The following is a 19442-nucleotide window of genomic DNA, read 5'->3' as shown; positions in this document are numbered from 1 at the left end:
TGTTGGACCGTCTGGCTGATCAGGGGGAGTTGAAGTCATACATCCTCAAGTCTAAGGTTACCCCAAAGATAAACAAGGGGCAGTCATCCAAAAAGGCTCCCCAGCCTACTAGTAGCTCGTACACTAATAAAGATTCGATCTACACCACAACAGGCGGTTTTGCTGGAGGGGGCCCTACCATCCGGGGCACCAAGGACCATCTAAGTAAAATGGATGTTAATTGTGCTGAGGAAAGTCAGGAGTCCACCAGCACATTCCCAGAGGTCGTCATCACTGAAAGGGACCGGGGCAAAGTCCGTCGGCCGCATGATGACCATGTGGTCATTGAATGCAAAGTGGCCAAAAAACTAGTTGGTCGCAGTTTCATTAACACTGGTAGCTCGTCTGACATCATCAGCTATAAGTGCCTGTCCAAGCTCAAGTACAAGGTGGACAACATGCACAATGTCTCCCACCCTTTTAATGGTTTTCGGGGAGGAGCTGTGCACCCAGTAGGACGAGTAGATCTGCCCATCCGGCTAGGAGAGAAAGGCAAAGGGCGACACATGACTGTCCGGTTTCTGGTGGTTGAAGAGCTGACCGCCTATAACCTCATTCTGGGTCGACCCACTCTGAATGAGTGCAAGGTCGTCATCATCCCATCTCTCATGCTGCTCAGGTATTGTAGGGAATATTTCAAGCCATTAACCCGAAGCTTGAACCCCACTGTGATCATACACTTAAGCATGGTGGCGTCCAAATACATTTTCAAGGTGAGTAAACTCTTTACTAATTAAAACTCTTGTAACTCTTGGTTGAATAATTAATCATCACATGTTTAATTATTACCCTTTGCTTCAAGGTTCTAAACTCTTTAGGTAACCTTGTTGAGCACAACCAATTAAAATTGTAAAACTTGATTTACCCCAACTCTCCCAAGATATAAAATGACACCCGGCTTTGGCATGACCTATCATAAATATCAAAGGTTTATTGGGTTTTTAATTGGAAAAGCAATCTCATTACTGGGACCTAGATTTATTATGTTGTGATTATTTAGTGAACTCTAGCGCATCATCAATCAACATAAATAAAATCTAACATGCATAATCTACTAATGCAATAAAACTTGACATAGTATGGCCCCTTAGTCCGAATAAAACTAGAAATGAAAAGCTCCCACTTGAATCATCATGGATCTCCATCCACCTTGCTCCTTTGGGCCTTCACTTCATGGACTTCTTTGGACTAACACTATTTAAATAACTAATCTATTTACTTTAAGTAAAAGTTACAAAAATACTTAACGGTACACAGACCATATTTAGATTACATAAATACATCACAATGCACAGATCGTATTAAGAATATATGGGTCATACTAGTCTATATATAGCAACATAATATCATATATTATAAAAGTGCCATATAATAAATCACTCAACATGCTTGTCTAAACTACAACATCGAATGTTCATAATTAAGTCAAAGAATTTCCTAAAATATCTTATATTTTAAATCATAATTAGATAATATCATATATTATTCATGACCGTTTATAAAATATCATATATTTTAATTTAGACATGAGATAGAATCAAATCTTATTTTAATATAGAAAGATAAATCATATTTAATCTTCCATGATTATCCTAACAACTTTAGGAGTATCTATCCTAATTACTAGCCAATCAAATAATTTTAGAATCAATTATATCCTAATCTAATTATGGGATAATCACATTATTTAACTCAATTATTATCCTTTTGGAATATGCTCAGAATATCCTAATCACTTTTATCCAAAATTAACCACTTAATTATGGATAATTAAAAATTTAACAACTTTAAATATGGATAATATCAAATTTAACAACTTTTGTAAGATTTGATTTTATCCTAAACAAAAGATTTTTATCCAAAATAAAAGGATTATATTTCAAAATATCTTATTTTATCCCAAAATAAATCATATTTATCTTGAAATATTTTAAAATAAAATAATTAATTTTTTTTTTTGAAAACTGTCCGCCACCTCACCGGCCACCGTGGTTGGCTAGCCGAAGCTAGCTACAATGGCTGGCTGCCAGCAGCAGCCACTGCCGCAAAGGACAGCATCGAGCAGCAGCAACAGCAGCAGCCATGGCAGCAGCGTGCAACGCTGGCACAGCTGCTGCCCAGCCACCATGGACCACCGCCCTCCCTTCCCCTCCCTCTTGGACTGCCAGCAGGTCAGCAGCCGCAGTGGCTGTGCCACCCAGCCGCGGCTACCGGCCTTAAATTATTTTTTTTGTTTTGTTTTTAATTTAATTAAAATAACTTTTATAAAAATTAAATTAAATCAGTCCACAAATTAAAATTAAATCATCATTCAACTTTAAAATTAGGGTTTATCATAAAATTAATCCCAATTTAATTCTAACTCTTAGAATTAAATTAATGATCATACATAAAACATTTTTATGCATAAATCATTCAAATTAAAATTATGAAACATAAAACAATTCGAATTAAATCAAAATTAAGCACAAAAATCATATTTTAGGGCTATTAATTTCGAAAAAGGCGAAATTATTAAGGTTAGGGTTCGAAAATTTCGAATGATCTAGGGCTAAATTTGGTCCTCTTCATGGCTATTTTGAGCATAATTAAATCATATTCAATCAATTCCAAAAGTTTAATCACATTAAAAATAATAATTGAACCATAATTAAATTAATTTCTCCCTCTTAATTGATTATAAAATTAACATGGACTTCAAATAATCGTATTATTATAATTTAGCGCGTTCATGCAAGAGGTTAACTGATACCACTGTAGGAGTTTATAGGTACTATAAAGCAGAAAATCATGAATCATATTCATAAAGCACCTAATCCCAGGATCGCATGCATAACACACAAGACATATAATTATACCTTTGAAGCGTGAATTCCACGTAGCTATTTGACAGGCAAATCAGGGAGAGAATAGAGCCCCAAGCGTTGCTCCTTTACTTAGTCCACGAGCTTCGAATGAGCCGTCCACCAATACTAGATTGGTCGAATGAAAGGGAAAACCGCGATCACCACCTTTAATGGACAAAGTTGACCACCACGAACCACCTTGAGAGGCGCCGGGAAGGAGAGAATGTCGTGAGAGAGAGAAAGATTTGAGGGGCTTGGTCTCGTGTTTGCTAACTCAGGTTTTGATCTTACTGATCAATTGAATTCTATCTTGCAAACCCTAGGCACCTAGTCTATTTATAATCATATTATAGTTAGACTAGGTTAGGAAGCCCAAAACCCTCCAACCTTCTCTATATGGTCGGCCATCATAGGCGATGAGGCCCATCATGGGCCTCATTCTCTCGTGCTCGATCTAGGCCCTTTGTGTGACCTTATAGGATTCATCCAAATGGACTTTGGCTTATTTTACTAGCCCAAAGATCGTTAGTACCTCTAGCTATGATATAACGACGACCCAAATGTACGAACTTAATTATCTCCATAATTTGATCCATTTATATATCTAGTAATTGCACATGACGAAGACATAATTCCTTCACTATGGGCCATCCGGACAACTGAAAAAGGGGTAACTGGTAAAACCCCATTTCTCATGGTATACGGTGTTGAGGCCGTCTTGCCTATCGATCATTATGAGTCGACTCTGAGAGTCATGCTATACGATGAAGAGGCAAACTAGGAAGCCATGCGGCTAGCATTGGACTCTCCCGGAGGGCAAGGGCAATACCGCCTTGCGTCATGAGATTTACCGTCTAAGAATGACCCGTGCCTACAACAAGAGAGTACACAAACGACCTTTGAAAGAGGAGGACTTTGTGTTACGAAAAATGGAGGCAACCGGTAGGGCCTATGAACAAGGCAAACTGACGCTCAATTGGGAAGGCCCCTACCGGATCTATGAGGAAGTAAGAGGCGGTACCTACCGCCTAGAAACTTCAGAAAGTAGGCGGCTGCCCAGAACTTGGAATGTAGACAACCTTAAAAAGTACTACTTTTGAGACTTGTAATTTTTTTGTAAATATTAAGCTATATATGAGAAATTTGCTTTTTATTTTTAAATTGTGTATTTATTTGTTGTAGAAACAGACGTCCCTTAATGAGTATACCGCCTGTGAACACTACAGGTGTCCAACTTTAAAACGAAACCAAGCTAAGAATCTTAGCAGCTAAACAATAAAGAGGCCAATGGCCGGATGACATCTATATTTATAAATTTGTCTGCTTCCATATGAGTATGGCGTCCGACGACGCCCCTCTTGGTGAATTTGTCGCAGAGAGCATCTCCCATTTGGGTGGCACATTGCTCTATAAATACATACAGACGGCAAAGATTGAACGACTAAATTGGTCAACTCATAGATATCTGACGTAAGTAATCTAAAGAGAACGCAATCAGACTTAGAATGAGGTAGTATTTAGGGACACATTAGGAATCCGCATAAAGCTCTTACTTAGTTTACGGCTTGAAATTATTAACCTATATAGAGTCTTTCCAATGGGTCCGACGGATGGGTATATAATTGGATTGCAAATACCTCGCCTGAGGGTGAGCAGATCACCCGTTTGTGTTACATCTGGGTGGCTTCGTAGCAAAGAGTTTCATCTCAATTAAAATAACTCATTGCCCCTAATATAGACAGACGGCCAAGACTGATTGGCCTAATTGGCCAATTCATAGCCATCTGGATTGAAAAGCCCTGTTGCAATGGGGCAAGCGGCGTCAATAAGGCGTCCTGTTCTTGCGATAAAGCAAAGCAGGTGGGTAGAAGCAGATTTTACATCCTGGTCCGCCTGCTTCTTTTGGGAAAAATGGCCAGAATATAAGAGCGAAGGCTCGAGCATAATAGCCATCCGGCTACCGAGAAGAGGTCAAAGACCGCTTGACTACATTACCGGATGCTCAGTGGCCGGCTGCACGCTTGGTTTGGGGCAATCACCATAGGGATTGATTGACTTAGAAATTAGTCATACTTTTTCAAGTATCAAAAATTTCCAAGTCAATCAACCCACTTTTAAACCCAAGTATAGAGCCGTCCAAGGGCAAAAACACCCGGTATACCGCTTGTATCAAGCAGAATGCAATCATTCAAAAAAAAAACTTTTAAAAATCGACCTACTGGCCGGATGATTCATCATTAAAAGAACTGACCCCTTGGCCAGTCAAAATAAAAATTGTTAACTGGTATACAACCGGTGGAAACAGTGATATTGTTAGATGAATCCGACTTCTCAGTCGGTAAAAGAACAAAGATACTCAGTACGCAGGCCGGAAATGTATTTGAAAAGGCCATTCGTCCGTAGAAAAACTTAAAACTAATCAGCTTTGGGGGAGGACTCTACTTCATTATCATCCGCTATATCCTCTTCAATGGCCGGATGGTGCTCGTTTAGCTCATGGTCCTCGTTCCCTTCTTCCTCATCTAGGACCTCCATTTCCTCGCCCTCAGCCTCCTACTCCGCTTGCTGCCGCTCCCCATATAGGGCATATGTGGCTTGCTCAAAGCGATACTCCCAAATGGATTAATCGTCCTTGGGGAAGAGAGCCTTCCACGCCATCTTCATCTGGGTGGTGCAGTCGGCTTCATTCTCCTCTATGAGCAGCCGCTTCTCCTCTTCAGCATGGGCAGTCCACTTGGACTTGAGCTGCTCTTCCTGATTGGCAAGCTTTTTCTTCAAGTTCTCGTTCTGGCATTTGAGACTGTCTATGTCCCTGCCAACATCTTGCAGCTTGCCAAGCTCAGCCTTGGCAGTCTTCAACTCCTCCTTCAGCTTAGTCACCCTCTTCTTGGCCGCCTCCAAATCTTTTTTGACTTGCAAATTTGCAGTCGCCTGCGAGTACAGTATATCCTGACTCAGTGCCTCAATTTTATTTACATCAAACGTCGCTTGGTTAAGATTGGAAGCGACCCTTTGGTTGGCAGCCCTTACCTCTTTCTCTTTTCGTTGAATGACTTTTTAAGTCCATTCACTCTCAGCATGGCCTGCATCCGGCCAAAAGGTGAGACTATTAATATGCAGTTGGCTAAGTCAAGACTTGAAAAATATTCTAACTTGAAAGCAAGTTACCTCGGACAGGAGCGCCAGTATGGCGTCAAAGTTGAGGGTGTCGACTCCCTTAATGGAGTCACGTTGCTCGGCGAAGACGTCCTAGAGCATGTTCTTGGCCATCAATTGTACATTTGGCGTTTAAAGGGCATCTGCACATGCAGCATTTGGTGAGAGGTTGGCATAGATCCGGCCAATAGACCGGCTGGCTTCAAAATTGGTAGGCGACTGGTTATAAGTCATAACCCTACAAGGGTAAGGCAAAGGGTCAAAGGCGTTGGTACCTGGGATCACAACCAGGTCCTGGACATGCTTATTCCTCCGCCTGCCAGAAAGACCGCCTGGAGAATCGGCAGCACCGATAGGAGGCCTATCCTTGGAGGACTTGGATTCCTTCGCCTGCTTTAAGGCCGCCACAACAGCCTGTGACTTTTCGCCGGTTGAGGGGTGAGAGTCGGACTTACTCGCAGACGGCTTGTGAGCAATTGTTTTCCTTTGCTTTTGGGGCGTCTGCCCCTCTCTAGTAGACGACCGCTTAGGGGGCCTCTCATTTAAAGCCGGCAGAACTGGCGGCTTGACAGATTTCTCCTATAAAAATCACAGCACTTAGTAAAAACAAAACAATTTAAGTTGAGTCAAATTGACAGATGTATGAGAGCTTACATGCTCTAGCTGGTCCTTTTTGAAGATCTGACTCTTCTGCCAGAAGGCGATTGCTGAGTTGCTGGGCTTCTTGTTCGGATCTAGCTGAGACATAGCTTCCTCTGCAAAAAGGCCGACTGTATGATTAGAAAAACAAACAAGTAAAATGAAAAATGCTCTACAAAATACTCATCCGGCCACCCACCTCTTCCTTTTTCTGAGCTCAAGCCACAAGCGGCAAGGAAGAAAGGGTCCCTCAGCCATTCGAACCTAGGGATATAGCTGTTATGGATAATTTCTCTCTCAGTCCCTCATTTCACAGTCTTAATCTCCACTTTGAAAAGGCCAAGCGTCAGAATTTGATCAGCCTTCGTCAAGCACAGGCGGGAGGATTGCCTTTTGGCCAAGAAGATATGGATCCTGATTTTAAGAATTGAACTTTTTGTTCCGGATGGTGTTCGGGGAAGAGAAAATATAGAACTTGTTCCTCTAACCTTTCCACTTAGACTTTTTCCTAAGAGTCATCATGAATCCTTTGTTTCTTGTTAAAGTATACTAGTCGAGGCTGGCTGATTTTGGGGCTTTGCTTAAACAATGCATGGAGGCAAACGCCTCAAAGCCAGGTTCAACCCCTAACATCCTACAGCCGACCAAATATCCCAGTATGTTCACCCAAGAGTTGGGGGCAATTTGCCAGACCCCTAAGCAGTACCCGTTCAAGATTTTTTCAACTGTAGGATCTAAAGGGAACCTCAGGCCCGCCTGTATGGCTGCCTCACAGCATCCAAAGCCTGTGTCTCCATAACTCTAGTCAGGCGGCCAGACGACTGTGTCGTCTAGGGTGGTGACATGTTGTAATACCCCGTATTTTTGAAACGTATTTTCTAATTAATTAATTAGTATTTTCTAAAAAGGGTATTTTAGTAAATTTATTATTTGGAGCCAAAATAATATTTGAATTTTGGCGCCAAAAGTATTTTGAAAACTAATCATTATTTTGGAAAAGATTTATTATCCATTTATATTATTTTAAAAACCGGATTATTTACATATTTCAGATATTTTAATTAAAGCAAAATAACATTTTATTAATTATTTAATATGGCCGAAAATTCCCAATAATGAGTTAAAGAATTTCGGATTTTCCATGAATGGAAAATCTGATTTTTCTTGGTTAGTTATTGGTAAATAATTGGTATTTAATTAATTAATTATTTATTCTATATTATTTATACAATTATTTTATTCCTTAAAAACCGAGCAAAATCTTCCTAAATATATCTAGAGGAATCCGAAAATTTGAGCTATGGTAAGCTCAATATTTTCGGCCCTTTTGAATTATTTTGGGGGAATTTATTTGGTAAAATTGTATTCTAAATTATCTCCCAAAATCTCTTATTTTCCTTAATTCTATTTCTCCATCTTTTTAATATCTAATCATCATATTTTCTTGCCACTCATTCTTCTTAATTATTCCCCAAGTAATTCCAATGTCCTTATTATTTTTCATGACATACATACATTCCATATTTAATTATACACAATCACCTTAATATCCAAACTTTCCTTAATTTTTTTTACTCACTTCTCCAAGTAATCTCTTAAACCCTACTTGCCATAATTCTTCCCACATTCTCTTGCTATAATTCTTGCATGAGCTGGCCTATAAATAACCCTTCATACCTCTCATATTCTTCACACCAAAACTTAATTATCTTCTTCTCTCTTATTCTTCTTCTTTTCCCTAAACCTTTTCATACTTTTCTTCCCCTCTTTTTACATAAATCATCCCGTTTATATTTGAAGCCAATTTTCGGGCACTTCTGGTCAGTTTTTGGGGTATTGATGTTTCACAAAAGATTGTTCCTCTCAAAAAAATCCTTGAGGTTAGGCTCAAGAATCACCCAATTCGGAGTTATATTGAAGGAGTTATGACCTCTGCAAGTTCTGCCTATGCTTTCCTACGAAAATTCAATTCTCTTTAATCCTATTCCTTTATCTTCTTCATGGTTAGCTTTCTAAAATACAAATACCTATTTCAAAGCTATAATTTTATATTAATGTATTATTTTAAAAGAGTTTTATAATCCATGCACATTAGATTTGAGTGATAACCTTATGGTTATGTTATTTTGCAAGGTGTATTCGTGATTGAACTTTGAAAGTGCGAAGTGTTGATTGATATTCGGAATCAAGGTTCTTGAGGTTCTTTTGTGTGGTTTTTCTAGCAAGGATCAAGGTACGTTTAGGTGGCTAGATACCTTTGAAAGTGATTGGTTTGAATAACATGTTTTACATGATTTGATTGGTGATTGAATTAAATTGATTTGAATTATGATTTTAAATTATGTTTGAAGGTATTGATTTTAATAAAAGTATTTTGAATGATTGATTTTTAAATCATGTTTTGAATGGTTTGAATTACTTATCATGTTTAAAGGAATTAATTTTAAAAGGTTTGTTGAATTAAATAAAAGGTTTTTCAAGGAAAAGTTATTGATTTTGAAAAGTTATTAATATGAGATTTTATTCTCAAGTATCTATTTAAAAGGTTTTGATTTTCAAAGTATGTGGAATTATGAAAAAGGAGTTTGAATTATATTGGAATTTACTGGATATTAAAAGGATTTGTTGAACCATTAAATTATTATTATTAATGCTTTATAAGCATGTCGGTAATCCTACTATGCGGATTTGGTTTTATTGATAAGGCCTTGGACTTTGTATGACTGAGTCTTTCCTCAAAAATAGCCTTGTAATATAAGGAGACTAGTTTGGGGGGTGTGCACACTTGGGTGATGAATTGGATTAAAAGAAATTGGTTCTTAATAAAGGAATTGGTTTTATTAACTATTATTTTGAATATTGAATCATTGAAATCGGTTTTGGAATTGGATTAATTATTGGAATTGATTTTTAAAGCATGTTTGTAAATAAATTGAGTTTACATTATCTTGCACTTATCGTACTTAGCATATTTTGCTAATCCGTATTTCCTATTTGTTTTGGTTCGCCCTGTTTACCGTAATGGTAAGCATTGTTGACTATTTTCAGGTGGAGTCATGAATGAGCATATGGGAGTCCAGGGATTTGCTTCATCTAGTTTAGGAATGTTGGTCTCGTCTTTATTTGAGTACTCATAACAATGTTACTATTTTTATAAGTATTAATAAAAGAAAGTTGAGTTTCCGCTGCAAGTTTTGTTATTGAGTTAAGTATTTTGAGTAGCCTTGCGTAATCACTCGGCGATAACATTCCTAAGTCTATCTCTACGGTACAATTATACGTATTATACTAGTATTTCCGTAGAAGGAGATTTGGGGGTGTTACACATGTATTTCATAGCCGGCCCCCATGATATAGATGGACCGGAAGTCTTCCAAATTCTTCCGCATGTTCCTTTGCGTGGCTGCGGAGATATGGGTGAAATAGGGTGTGAATTTTTCTTGCAAGGAGGAGGATGTCTCTTCTTGACCCCTTTCGATAGAGAAGACCTCCCCTTCAGAGCCGGCTGGGGAGTATTGCCCCCCAGATTCCTAATTCGTCTCAGGCGGCCTCTCTTCAGCATTCCAGCCGCCCGAGATGGATGACCCTTGCCCAGAGTCGGACGTACTATCATCAGAGCTCTACTCTGATTCGTCTAGGATGGAGTCACCCGACGTTTTTGGGGTGTCGGGTGGATGGTCAAAGACTTTATTTCGGGGCACCCTAATTGGACCATCATCCTCCTCATCACTAGACGTTTGGGCTATCCTTTTAGTTCTGGCCATAGTGTCCTGCACAGACACAGAGACGGATGCATTTAGGGACGAGTGCAAAATGGGGCAAGCGACACCCCTAGTCCTAGATTCAGCCATCCCAGGTGACCGGCTGATAGCTATCCTAGGCCGTGCCATGTGTATTTGTAAAACCATTTATAAAAGGAAAAGCAAACACAGGCGGAAAGCAAAATGTAAAGAGAGAGAAAGAGCAGACGGTTACCTTGTGAAGGTACTGTTGAAGAATGATTGAGCCGGTTGTGTCAAGCGGACTGAAAGCAAACGGCAGATGGCAAATTCTATTACGAAAAGTCAAATATTCTCTCAAAGTTTTTCGTGAATATGCAAAAAATAAGGGGCAAAAGTTATATTTAGAGAGGGTAAATTCCGAGGCAACCCCATAATTTCCCTATATGGGTGAACAGTAAAACTGATACCCCAATGCATGAGTGACAAATGTCACAGATGCCCCGTGGCATGCCACGTCACATCTGTGAGGGGCAAATATTTTGGGTAAAATCACCCAAGACGCGTGGCCTAATCAAATTTTGACACGTGTCAACCCATGAAAGGTCCAAATGGATCAATCACCTACTGACACGTGTCCCTCCAAACAAATGAGAGAAAAGGCTGCCTTCCTAGCCCAAATTCCAAAAAAGCCGTAATACGGCGCAGCCCACCAAACTTAAGTCAGAATAACCTAAGAAAGGACACTTTTTCCAATGACCCTATAAATAGGGAGATTTCCCCCATTTATGAGATAGATTCATTTATTACAACAATCCTACATTTTCTTACATCAGAAAAAACACCTGATCTCAGAATCCGAGAATATCTCACTTTTACCTTTTCCGCATCTTTTCATCTTCTACGACCAATACTAACTTGATCGTCGGAGGCGGAGCTCCTACTAACCGGAGTCTTCGTGTTTTGCAGGTACAAACCGCGCCGGACCAATCTTGGTGACGTAACTCTCTCGAGGGACCAAAAAACACCCAAATCAGACACGATATGATCAAGAATTTTAATGCCAATCTTCGTAACAAAATTCCAAACATAACCAACCAACACAAGCACAATCCGATGCGAGCGGCGAGCCGCCTATTCTACCCATTAACCCAAGACCGAAATCTCCTTGTATTGAATCATGACTGTGCTTCCACTTTAAAAATTTTTAACAAAGTACAAAGATAATCAATTTGGTGAGCACGTTCATTATTACTTAACTTCCAATTCTATCTCCTTTTTTCTCATATAATTCTCAAGACTTACCTTCCCAAAATAACAACATTAAGGTCTCCCCCCCCCCCCCCCCCCCAATTGGTAACCCCCGAAAACAAATAAATCACCCTTTTATCATCTCACATCAATCCTCCCTCGTATCATCTTCTTCACCTACCCAATTTTTCTCCATTCAAATAAAAAAAAAAACTTATAATCCAAAATTATAAATATAATTCTTCTGCACTTTCCAAGCATTAATAAATCCCCCAAAATAAATTTTTTGAAATTCTCTCTCCTCTCTTTTCCTCTCTCTCCTACATGCTTTCTCCTTCAAAGTAACAGTTGATAACCATGGAACAACACCACCAAGGTGAAGAAAGAACAACATCAACAAAAACAAAAACAAAAAATATCCCTGTTTTTATAAACAATAATATCAATGGAAATACTAATAATAATAATAACAGTCCTCGAAAATCGATGCAATTTTCAAAGTGGGTATCCGATCTCAATTGGCGTCTCCTTCTGATACTATTCTCCTCATTATTTCTCCTCCTCCTTTACTTCTCCAATTACGGCGGCGCCGGGATAATCGAGTTCAGCCTACGAAAACCGCCGTATACGGCGGCGGAAGAGATTTGGAAATCGGAGTTGACTAAGTCAAGGATTGCGGTGTGCTTGGTGGGTGGTGCTAGAAGGTTCGAACTAACTGGTCCTTCTATAATTGAACGAGTCCTAAAGGAGTTTCCTAACTCGGACTTGTTCTTGAATAGTCCACTCGATTCCAAGTCCTTTAAGCTGTCTTTGTTGAAGTATGCACCTCGAGTTAACTCGGTTAGGATTTTTAAACCCACTCCGATTCCTGAGACTGAGTCGCAGGTTCGCGTTCTCACTGCTGCTAACTCGCCCAATGGCATTCAGGTAATCAAATATGAAGTTAATTCTTATAATTATGAAATTTGAATTTTTATTTGGTAAGTTTGATTAAATTTGAATGCATTTAATTTTATATGAATGGAGATTATGGGGGTTATGTTTTATTGTGTTTAATATTCTGAGATTGGAAATTGGACGGTTTCTGAATGTTTTCAATATGATGTGAAAAAAAAACACGACAAATTAATTTAATTTAGTCTATTTCTTTTGGTTGATCAGTCATGTCATGTTTTTTGCGGTGGCTTGTTGTAGACTTGACTTCAAATTTAGGAAATATATTGGTGGTGAATGCATAGACAGGACAATGTTGCTAAACTGCCAAAAATAGTTTGTTCAATATGATCATTACAATAGCGAACATGCAAATGGCATTGTTTATTTTTGGTTTTAGTTAGGTTATAATTTGGTGAACAATTCTAGGAAAATTGATCCTATTATCCTACTTATAATGTGTCTTGTGGGTAGGAAATTCTTTGTACAGAGTATTGTTTAGACCTTGTACGGAGTATTGTTTAAACCATTGGCCGTTAGAGGTGGCCGCGAGGCCGGGTTGGTTGATGTGGAACGGTGGCTGACATATAAAGAGCAAACCCGGATGAGTTGTGTCACAGGCCTTAGGCAAGCCGGTCTAGGCCGGCTTTCAAAAAGGCTGGGCAGTGCTAAACGAATGGGGTCGATTTGGTTTAGGGTTGTTTTTGTGCTTGGCTGCTATAGCCTATAGGTGCTTAGTGCCTTATTAGTGGGCCTAATAGCCGGCAACACATGCTCGTCTTACTACTTCCCATTATACAATCTTAAATTAGAGTCTTAGAGGTACATTAGAATTTCTACCATGAAAACAAAAATTTAGTTTAGGAGCAGAATTTTTTATTCCAACATTTAGGTAAAGGATTAATAAGTGTTATTGTGGTAGACACAATATAGGTTTAGGCAATTGTTCGGTTGAAAAGCACTCCTACTTTATGTCGAACATTAAGGAAAATTCTTAGGGCTACATTTTTTTTAGTAACACAATAAAATACTACTCCTAGTTGATTTGAGAAATCTATCTTATTCAAGAAGAAACTTGCATTTTTGCTAAAAGTTCTACAAGGACCTTTTAGTGTCAACAAATCTTTGTTCCTAGTTGATTATTTTAATGGGTTTGAAATTTGGGATTGTGGAAAGGAATAGAGACATTTGCGCATCTACTCTTTTCTTTCTTTTTAAGGTAAAAGAAGTTCAATGTAGAAGTTTCCAACTTGAAAAGAATTGTGTGATTCTAAGTTTCCAACTATCCTATTCTTACCTCGTTAATCATTGCGTGAAAGACTAGATTTTGAGGGCTAGAAATTTACCTCTGAAGGCATAGAGCTTTATGCTTGGGGTCTGCTTTACACTTTTGGATGTTAGATTTTGAGTTTTGCATTTTGATAGCCGTCCGGACAAAAATAATTCTTTCTCCATGGGTGTTTGGTGTTTCATATATATTGTTTGTAATCAACTTATAAAGGGAGTGCTCAAAATGATGCTCCCATGTCAATACGAGCATGTGTGTCCTTCACATGCTTGTGCGTAACAAAATGTGTACATAAGACAGCGTATGGTCAAAATGTGCACACAAGACTGACTTTTTTACTCGTTGATCTTTGTATGAAAGTCTAAACAATAAAGTCAAGTATATGAAAACCAAGACTCCACTTGAGATGCAACATGAATAGTAAAAAATAAGTATGACCCATATTTTGAGAACGAAGCTCTAATTATGTAGGAGGGGTTTTAGCCTTATAGGACTAATAAGAGTCTTAACAAGAATTTGAAGAATAAAAATAGATTAATTGAAGTAAAAAGCTGACGGGGCATGAACGAAGTCTAAACTCGACTAGACTCCCATGATCTTGTTTTAATGTTTTAATTAAGGTGTCCTAAATATTAATTAATGGACTGATGTGATGATAACTGTATAATTATATGAGAAATACATTCTTTAATGATCTTTTTGGTTTTAAAATTTTTATACCCATGTTAACAAAACATCAAACTTGCATGTTTCTCCCACTTGAACGAATGATTCGATGCATAACTGCATGAGTCATGACAGCTTAGTCTCCTTAGAAGTCGGATCTAAAAATCATTATACATGAACTTGAGCATATTACTAGTATAATTTATTTATTAAATATAGATATAGAAAGATTGGACGCATCGCAATCAATTTGCTGGAACTTCAAAAATCTTAGTTGGTGGTCCGAAAATTAAATATTCAAAATATGTACTCGTATTTTTTAAATAAGTTCTTGGAAGTCAAATGTGATTGGAACGTCAGGTATTCTTTTTTTTTTTTTTTTTTTTTTTTTGTAAGAGAACATCAGGTATTCTTAATTGAATTAAAAAACGAATGTTGCTGAAAACCTGGTGACTTAGGTTGTTACGAATGTTGTCATGTACTCGTATCGTGTTTGTGTCACTCTCTACTCTCTAGGTATGGTTGGCACAACACCTGAAATGGCGCTCTCTGTTTTGTTTCAACGTGTGATTTTTTTACTTGATTAATGCAGGACTGCTGATTTAATTATTCAACCGTTTTACACTAACAATCAACCAGTTTTTGTTTTATAATTGTTTTTTTAATTAGAAAAACCAATTTATGTTGAATAATCACAAATACCAATATGTCATTAGGGGTTTTACTTGCTCTAAAATAATGTTGCATTTAGTCATTCAAGTTGTTCTAACTAGAATATACTTGACTATTAAAAAAAAAAAAACTAGAATATACTTGTTTTAAAAGAAAGCACATAATTGAGAAATTATAGAGTAGTTTATTGTAGTATTTACAAGTTAGAAAAATGATGTTCTTATTCATATGTTCGTCGTAAAATTTATTTGCCTTACCTACCCTCTCGTTAAAAAAAAAAAAAAAAAAAAAAAAAAAAAAAAAAAAAAAAGAGAGAGCATATTTTTGGAGGGGAAAAAAAAGTAAAAAGAGAGGAGGCTCAGTAATATGTATAGTCCAAACTTTGATGGAGAATCTGCCTTAAACTAGATAAAGATAAGAAATGTGGGTATTGGGGACCAACGTGATACCAACGTGATAACCAGGTAGTTTGCTACTCACAATGTACAGTAAGGTCAGTATCAACAATATTGGGCACTACTTTGTGCATTGATATTGATATCTAGGTAGTTTGCTTTTTGTAAAAAAGAGAAATAAAGATTTCCATTTGATGGAAAAGAACCTGGCGTTAAAAATAACAAATTCCAATAACATGTTTTGTGTATTATTACTTATCGTCCTTAAATAATAAGCTACCATTTCATGGATTTTAAAAATAATACTTTGTGCTATAGTTATCCTTGTTTGTTGTTGTCCCAAGAAAAATAAAAAAAAAAGTTAATCCTTGATTTATACAAGTTTTAAGAGTATATTTTACTATCTACCGGAGTTCTTTGTACTTAGTTTTCTGTAATTACTTATGCCTGTTATTTAAAGTAGTATTGACAAGCTGTAAGTTTACGAACTACTCCGTAAATGTTAACGAGAGAGTTTTGGATAGAAAATTGGATGATTTTAACTGACAAAATGCGTTCCAAAGTTTGGTACAACAGAAACATCAAATTGTTGGGTTTGGGACCACAAAGTAAGGAGTGTTACATGGTACGGTGTAACAAACTTTGCGTGTGATCGGATTAATTAATGTTCTACATTTAATTCTTTTAGTTGATAAAAAAGTATGGTATTGATGTATTGCAAATTGCAATAATAATGTAAAGATGATAAATGCTCTTGAAAACTTTGTTCATGTGAGGTTTTAGATATCACTCTAAAGGGCTACTTGAATTTTGTTTCAGGGACTGCTACAATATTTCAGTTTGGTGGAAGGATGCCTAACATTGATCGATGACTACCAAAGAGTGAATGGTTTTACATATGATTGGATTGTCCGAACCCGTGTTGATGGCTATTGGTCTGCCCCACTGAGCTCGGGTAGCTTTATCCCGGGTAAATACGTGGTTCCACCGGGGTCCTCTTTCAGTGGCCTCAATGACCGGCTTGGCGTAGGGGACTATAAAACTTCCGTGGTGGCACTCTCCCGTCTGTCACTCATTCCCACCTTGGATAAATTGAACTACACTCAGCTCAACTCTGAGACTGCATTCAAAGCCCAACTCACCTCTTACAATGTCTCATACCAGACCCCGGCTCAACCCTTCTGCATTGTAACAGACCGCAAGTATCCATTCCCACCGGGTCATTTTGATGTGCCTGTTGCGGCTCTATCAAGTCCTGGGCCCTTAAGCGGCGCCAAGTGCAGGCCTTGCAATCCCGCTTGTACGGGTTCTTGCGTGGCTGATGTGATGGTTGGGCTGAGCAAAGGGTGGAGTTGGATTCCTTGGACAAACACCTCGATCGAGCTTTGTAATGCTCATAGTGAGTGGGAAGTGGGCTGGGAGGAGATGTTTGATGAAGCTGCTGGAAAGAAACTGGCCCAATTTAGGAAAAGAGTTAAGACTATGAATGTTAAACAATGTGTGAAGGATTTCAAGCAGATGAAGAAAAAAGCAGCTAAGTGGGATACTCCACCGTTGGAACAAATTTGTAAACTTGGATTAGGGCCCAAACAATGATACACTAGTATATACAATATACTTGACAAAATACATCATATGATTTTCTTGTACATAGATAAATTTGTTCATTGAGGGGTAAAAAGGGAGTAAAAGATGAGTATTTAGGGTTATAAAAAGGTAATGTTACAGTTTTATCAGTAGATTATTCTTTTTTGATGACAAAAGTATTTTATGATTAATAAACTGTTTTGATATGAAACTTTGATAAATTCAATATTAAAATTTTTAATTTAGCTTATGAGTCTGTAGGCGTTTTGCATTTTTTGTTTCCAAATGATTGTAATTCCTTTTATTTTAATAATTTTCCCTAATTTCATTTAATTTAATCTGAAATAATATAAATATTGACCAAGTCAAATGACTGATGACTTGACAAAAAAAAAAAAAAAAAAAAAGTAGCAAGGGTGGAATTTCGATTTGAGGTGCAGGTAAAGCTAAGCCTTGTTCATTTCTTTGATTCTCAAAACAACAGGCCCAATTCTATAAATATATAGATAATTCAGTACCCAATTTAGTTATTTTTGCCATATTAGTTTATTTGTACGTTTCAAACCCTTGCTTAAACATGGGCAAAACTGCACAAAGATTATGTTATCTTTACCTAACAATTTAATCTTGCAGTGATTTTGCTTCCTATAATACTCGGTACTAAAAGTATCCTTGTACTTAAATGTCCTTTTTCCTACAAGATCGTATTGTAGAATCCTAAATTGTTGATTGAACAATGAGACACCTTTGAAGCTAACTTAGGGCTTGTTCTCATAGGCTGAATTGAACTGAATATTTTATAAGAGAAGGAAATTAGGAACTGAGCTGAGCTGAGCTAAGCTGAACTGAAAATAAACGTGTGAGAACAGGCCCTTAGGCATATTGTTGATAATAAATTTGGACAACACAACGTACGTATGCTTTAAAATAAAATTAAAAAAAAAAAAAAAAAAAAAAAAAAAAGATTGGGAAAAAGCCAAACAACATTTAACATTTGAAATCATCATACATTAGAATTCTAATGAAAAGCAAGGAGCTAAGCAACCCTTAATCAACAAACACGTAAAATCCAAAAAAGTTAAAAATAAAGCAAGACATAAAATGTTGCACATAAAAACATTAGGACATTAGACATCTACTGAATGTAAGATTGGCCAGTGATATCAAGGTCACGATCCCCAGTGGACGGAGGCTGATGCTTAGGCCGATATACCGCCTCAGCCTCCGCCCCATCGGCGCTTTGTGTTTGGCTTGCCGGAGGGTTTGATTGCGCTTCACCAGCCTTCTCTAGTGCGTACATACCACCACCATACGCGTTTGTCGTCGTCGACTTCATTTCGTGAATGTTAGGGGCTTGATGATGCCCATCATACTCATAACTCTGAAGTTGGTCTTCCTGTTTATGCTCTTCTCTTTGCTTACTTTCTTCTTCTTGTGCGTTTTTCTTGTCTTTTCTTTCTCTCTCCATTTTATTCATCTTCAAGTTGGTTCTATCTTGAGATACTAATTTTACTTCCTTGATTAAGAGTAGAAGTATATAGTTTTGGGATTATGTCATGCATTCATATGAAAGTAACACGTTTTACATAGGGGTTAGGTGGTGCTAAAAATGGGTAACCAAGTGTTGTGTGCGAAATAGTTGCAGTCTTGCAGATTTTATACACGTCAACCAGCTCAGTAATTACACAAAGGGTGCACATGACATGGTAATCAACTATTTATCCAGTGGATCTAATTGTGGCTAGGAATGTCAAATAGGCAGGATAAGTACAATTACCTCTTGTTTGGCCATATCCACCATATCTAATTGTCTATAGGTTATCCATAACTTATAACGTCTTTGATGGGTATTCACTAATTAACTAATTTGGAGTAAGGACACATACATATATACTCCTTTCGTCCCTATTTTTTTGCCTCATTACAAAAGTAGGTCAAATTTTAAAAATTTTGAACATACATTTTTGTTAATCCATAAAATAGTTAGGTGGTATATTGTTGGATTCATCTAGTTATATATCTAATTATTATAAGTTGAAACTGTATGCACATGAAAGTTGGAAACGTCTTGAAAACCATAAAATATCTACTTGGTAAAAAAAAATGACACGAAAGAAGTATAATTAATGTAGAGTTGACCGTGAATAAGTATCTGATTCGAGTTAGTACAAAATGTCGAAATGTGTTTTAAGTTAAAGCCCAAAATTATCTCCATAAGCGAGAATGTTTGGCCGTGGATCGTAGTCCAGAA

The 19442-nt window shown here is 37.5% G+C and overlaps 1 protein-coding gene across 1 annotated transcript; it reads left to right on the top strand.

The window, feature by feature from the left end:
- Positions 1-11793: 11793 nt before the first annotated feature.
- Positions 11794-17419, top strand: LOC145590994 (uncharacterized). Its single transcript, XM_081647381.1, has 2 exons — positions 11794-12577; positions 16424-17419. Exons 1-2 carry the CDS (start codon positions 12008-12010, stop codon positions 17198-17200), a joined length of 1347 nt encoding a protein of 448 aa, XP_081503507.1. The 5' UTR covers positions 11794-12007; the 3' UTR covers positions 17201-17419.
- The last annotated feature ends 2023 nt before the right edge of the window (positions 17420-19442 follow it).

This window comes from Chenopodium album, chromosome 18 (assembly GCF_948465745.1).
Source record: "Chenopodium album chromosome 18, dcCheAlbu1.1, whole genome shotgun sequence".
Classification (NCBI taxonomy): domain Eukaryota; kingdom Viridiplantae; phylum Streptophyta; class Magnoliopsida; order Caryophyllales; family Amaranthaceae; genus Chenopodium; species Chenopodium album.
This window is presented reverse-complemented; position numbering and strand designations above follow the sequence as displayed.